The sequence below is a fragment of the Helianthus annuus genome, chromosome 15 (assembly GCF_002127325.2).
Source record: "Helianthus annuus cultivar XRQ/B chromosome 15, HanXRQr2.0-SUNRISE, whole genome shotgun sequence".
NCBI lineage: Eukaryota > Viridiplantae > Streptophyta > Magnoliopsida > Asterales > Asteraceae > Helianthus > Helianthus annuus.
The window spans coordinates 82,181,281-82,186,831 of record NC_035447.2 but is presented as its reverse complement, the minus strand read 5'-3'; the positions used below and the strand labels follow the sequence as shown (position 1 = coordinate 82,186,831).

At 38.4% G+C, this 5,551-nt stretch overlaps 1 protein-coding gene across 2 annotated transcripts; it reads right to left on the bottom strand.

The window, feature by feature from the left end:
• Window positions 1–2,349: 2,349 nt before the first annotated feature.
• On the bottom strand, window positions 2,350–4,165 carry LOC110911923 (synaptotagmin-2). 2 transcript variants are annotated; one of them, XM_022156578.2, is made up of 4 exons: window positions 3,211–4,165; window positions 2,948–3,118; window positions 2,763–2,879; window positions 2,350–2,670 (listed from the first exon to the last, which is right to left on the bottom strand). In XM_022156578.2, exons 1-4 carry the CDS (start codon window positions 3,253–3,255, stop codon window positions 2,470–2,472), a joined length of 534 nt encoding a protein of 177 aa, XP_022012270.1. In that variant the 5' UTR covers window positions 3,256–4,165; the 3' UTR covers window positions 2,350–2,469. The 2 variants fall into 2 exon arrangements, 1 of the variants encoding a protein (XP_022012270.1); XR_004881161.1 differs by having other exon boundaries at window positions 2,763–4,157.
• Window positions 4,166–5,551: the final 1,386 nt, after the last annotated feature.

The following is a 5,551-nucleotide window of genomic DNA, read 5'->3' as shown; positions in this document are numbered from 1 at the left end:
AATAACCCAAAGGTCAAGAATAGCAATGATGGCCCAATCATTTTCATGTTACCTTAGCCCCACCAAAAAAAATCTAGACACCCAACATTCTTACGAAGCCCAATAATTTCTCAATCTTTTTGCAATCATTGGCCCATAATTTTCCAAGCCCATGCAAACCCTTTCCAAACCCTAGCCGCAAACAAAGGACATCAGCCGTCAACTTCCATCATGCACACTAGCACCATCTTCCACCGCCATACTGAACCACCGAAAACCACCCCCGACGGAAAACCAAACTCAGTAATTATCAACAACGTTTAACAATTAACATTTTCTGTTTTCACGGTTCCGAAAAATCAGAAAACGAGTCAAGTGATTGGTGAGTGTTACCGGATTACTTCATCAGAAAACGTACCTGGTTTGTCATCGTTGTTAGAACATGCAAACATCACTACCATCTCTGTCGACTCATACTCATCAAACCCGGTTTCGCAAACATTGAAGCATGAGCACGGCCAACACTAATATCCTGTTTATAAAGTGCTTTATCAAACGAAATCGACACCGTAAACCGTTCAACAGTGTCCGTAACTCCTTAAAACCGTCCTCCGCATAGCTTCGCTTCCTTCGCCGGAGCCGCCATGTGCTGCGGCCGTCGCAGGGCGCTGCAGGTTTCACCCGCCGCGGGATGTAGCTTGCTCTGAGAAGCTAACGTACACCGGAAATGATGTAGGAGAACTTGAAAACGGTTATGGTTATTGAATGGGGTTAAATTGCGGTTTTGAGTGGAAAACACAGCGGCTGGTGACGTTGGTGGTTGTGTAAAGGTGAACAACATCGATTGCATACTGTCCTTGAATCTTACCAAAACAACCCCCTGAGGATGGTTCTCGCTAACGTTCACTGAATCAACTGCACCAAATCTGAAACATCTCCAAACACACCGATCTACAATACGTTTTTACGTCTCCGGCGGTTTCCAGTGAAGACCCGACCAAACCGAAAACTGAAAAGAGCCACCGAGGCTCTGATATCAAACGATAGGTCCGTAACGATCTGGTTTCAGTCTTGGTTCGGTGAAAAATGGTGGAGACGGGTGATTCGAGCCAACAACAAACGATAATCTAAATGAACAAAAGATTAAACAAATATATTTCATTTATTGGATAAGAACTTACAAGATAATCCACCCCGGGTGAGCTCCTCCGGGGTGGTGGCTCACAAAATGCACACCCTCAAATGAGGTCTAGTTCCCTATTTGTAGCCCCTGAACCTTGTCCTCCAAGCAAGCCGCCTCTTGCTTGAAAAACCTACTAAAATCACTAAAATATCTGACTATTACAAATAAAAAAGCCAACGTTAACAAAACAATAAAGACACTAAGTAACGTCGGCGTAATTGATAACATCATTCTCCATTTTGACCCAACACAAATGCTTTGGTTACATTCAAAACAAATGTGGGGAGCGACTTCCGTTTCATGCATTGTTGGGAGATTTGTAAGTTCCATCCAAAGTGGGCGAATATCCCCAGTGGTTGCAAATCGAACACGTCTTCCAAAAGATCAAGGGCCTCGTCCCAAGCCCAATCTGATGCACGAGATCAAGAGTTTGAGGACCTTTTGGATGATTCGCCAAACCGGCCTGAATATGGAAGAGATGCCGCAAAGGCGCGCTCAAAAATCAAGATCGGGTACGGCATCGCCTTCAGCTGGGAGTTCGGGCTCGCGTAGGGGAATATACAACGATCAGTTGGATGACATTGCATGCAAGTTAGATACATTCAACGTATTCCAACAACAAAGGGCCGAACTTCGAAAGAGCAAAGATGCTAGAGATGCCCTGAAACAAAGACGGGATGATTTCAAATTTCTATCCCAGCCCATTGATCACCTAGAGGGTGACGAGTTGCAACTAGTCTTGGAGATGAGAGAAGAGATAAAGAACAAATATAAACGTTAGGAATTTTTTTTATGTAATTTTCTTTATTTAAAAATATTAAAATAGCCCAGCGGTTTGGGTCAGACCAGCGAAGCCCACCAAACCCACGCCCCAAACCCCCGCCCCACCATACCGTCTTCAATGTGGGTCAGCCCAGCAAAGCCCCCCCAAGCCACGTGTCAACCCATGTCCCAAACCCCCGCCCCACCATACCCCCACTGTCTTAACTGGAATATGGTATTGCTATAGTATTTTTATTAAAAAATTAACATGTTACGTGTGAGGATAATATATGAACATATGTACATTGAAGAAAAAACTAATTGTTATGAAGATTGTTTAATATTGTACATATATGTACATATGGGTATAATGCTGAAAAACCATCAAAACGTATTATACACATATATACAATGTTAAACCACCATCATGAAAACTTATTATGAATATATATTACAGGTTAAACACATATATAATTGACATGTAACTGAAAAACATACATAATTATTCTTTATAAGTTATAACAAGAACAAAGTTCAAAATGAAATCAATTAGCACTTATATTGTAAAGTGAAGTCATCAATTGTATAAATTTTGGTGTTTTCTTCATCGCCATTGTTGAAGGTTCCCATCGCAACTCCACCCGAATTCGACCGTTTGCAATGTCGTACACGTTGTCCATATGTTTTTGTTTTACCACATCCGCAACACTTATATCCACTAAACTTGAACCCTGGTATGCTAAACTCTAGTAACATGTTGAAAACCTTGGTTAATTAATGATTAAAAACCATAAACAATAAATAATTTATAAGTGAAGAGTTAATGAATTTGTCGTACAAATGATTCTCTCCATGAGGAAGAACAAAGTTCCAAATGCAATGTTGCTTTAGCAGGATTCTCTACTGTAAACTTAAACGTTTCTTCCCATACGTGATGTTGACGGTTGTTCATGGTCTACAATCCACAAATTATAATTTGGTCTCTTAATTTGAAATACAAATAAGTACACAATTAACACAAACCTCGGTTTTTCTATAGTCAAGTCCGATACGCAGGTCGATGTATGGATGTTTTGCTTTAACTTTAATATCACTTCCTTCATGGATTGTAACCACAAGCAACCCTCCGCGGTCCAATTCCAACATCTCGGTCTCGCTAGGCTCTGGCGATAAACAACTCTTTGCAACTGGCTCCTGAAGCAAAAAAAAAAAAAAAAAAAAGAAAAATAGTTTTGGCACTAGCTTTTCTTCCAATTATACATGACACAAAAATGAAAGAGGCCTACTTGATATTCAAGTGCAGTTTCAAGTTCCCTCACAATGTCGCTCATTAGTGGACGATCCTCACGCTCTCTGTTTAAACATTGGTATGCTATTTTAGCAAACGCCTGCAAGGAATCAGGATTTATTTCGTCCTTTATATTACCATACACAATTTCGTTTATCGTCTTCTGTTGGTAGGACTATCGCGCCAATGCTACTAAAGATCCATTTTTGTTGTGGAAGCTCAACCTCCCACACAATACTTCAAACAACACAACGCCAAAAGAGTAAACGTCTGACTCTTTTGTTAAATACCCGGTCTCTGCGTAAAGCGGATCACAATACCCAGGTGTACCTACAGGGTTCGAGAAAAGAAATGTGTATTCCTGATTGGTAGGACCAAACTTGGAGAGACCAAAATCTGATATCTTGGCGTTCCAATTTTCATCTAATAAAATATTTGAACTTTTGATATCACGATGAAATACTCTTTGTTGGGTTTCAGATGCACCGTGAAGGTACGCCAATCCTCGAGCCGCCCCAATGCATATCTTAAGGCGTCTTACCCATCTTAGATCATTATTGTTGAGGTAATAATCAAGGCTTTTGTTAGGTACATACTCATACACGAGGATCTTCTCGCCATGATCATCACAAAACCCTAAGAGAGAGACAATATTTTCATGTTTGTAAATAGAGAGCATCATGATCTCTTTCCAAAATTCGGGATCTCCTTGCCCGAATCTGCGATCTAAACGCTTCAAAGCAACCATGGATTGCCCATAAAAACTGACAATCTTTCCCTTATATACTTTCCCGAATCCTCCTCTCCCGATGCAATCAGCGAAGTTGTTGGTAGCTGATTTTATAGCTTCTAATTGTATTTTGAGGTGTTCAAATTGTTTTGTGTGAGCCATTGTTTGAAGCAAAAGCGAGAACTCCACACTCTTATTTATAATTGAAGAGCTTGCAAGTGGGGATGTATTTAACAAACACTAGTTAATTGCCAGTTGCAATAAATCATATACTTCTGTCCTAAAATAATCCAAATTGTATGTCAACTTGACATAGTTTGGCTTTCAAAATTTTTGGTTGCTAGTGATGTAAGAAGAAGGGATGCATGTTGAATATTTCAATATATATGGTCAAAATGAGGAACTTGGTAAAATATAGTTGTGAGTTCCCTCCGTTTACACGAAATACTATTAATTGAATAAGATTTAGATGGAGAGATAAGAATAAGGGTGCTATAAAGGTATATCCGAAATTTTATGGAACATTGTGTACGAGACTAGAGGAGGGGTGAATAGGTTTACTTAAAAAAAAAAAGAGTTAAATGCGATTTTAGTTCTTGTGGTTTGTGTTATTTTGCCAGTTTATTTTTTATCTGTGGTTTCAAAAAGGTTTCACCGTTGCCATTTTAGTCCACTGGGTAAACTTCATCCATTTCTTCTGTTAACGAGAATGACAATTCGGTCATTTTATATGTAATTCTGTTAACTAGAAGGGCAATTCTGCCATATAAAATGATTGAAATGCCCTTATCGTTAAGAGAAAAAATGGATAAGTTAACCTAGTGGACTAAAATAGCAACAATGAAATCTTTTTGGACCCACAGACGAAAAATGAAACCTTTGGACTAAACTTGCAAAATGATGTCTAAGTTTCCCCCCTCTAAAATGACTTGCTTCATTTGTACATGATGCTTCAAGATTTGTACCTATGACAAAATTAAAAAAAATAAAATACACAGTTCTAGTTAGATTATTTTACCAAACTATGTCAAGTTGACATACAATTTGCATTATTTTAGGACAGAAGTATATGATTTAATGCAACTGACAATTAACTAGTGTTTGTTAAATACATCCCCACTTGCAAGCTTAAGGAAAGAGTTAAATGCAATTTTATTCTTTGTGGTTTGAGTTATTTTGTCAGTTTAGTTCAAAGGTTTCATTTTTTGTCTGTGGGCCAAAAAGGTTTCACCGTTGCCATTTTAATCCACTGGGTTAACCTCATCTGTTTTTTCTGTTAACGAGAAGGGCAATTCGGTCATTTTATATGTAATTCTGTTAACTAGAAGGGCAATTCAGCCATATAAAATGACTGAATTGCTCTTATTGTTAAGAGAAAAAGTGAATGAAGTTAACCTAGTGAACTAAAATGGCAACAGTGAAACCTTTTTGGACCTACAGACGAAAAATGAAAACTTTGAACTAAACTTGCAAAATGGCCAAAACCATAGGAACTAAAATGAGATTTAACTCTAATAAATTAATTCCTTTAGTTATTATAAAACTTCTAATAGATTCCTTAATTTAATTCAATTAATGGAAGACATAAGTGGGCATGGATTCCATGGAT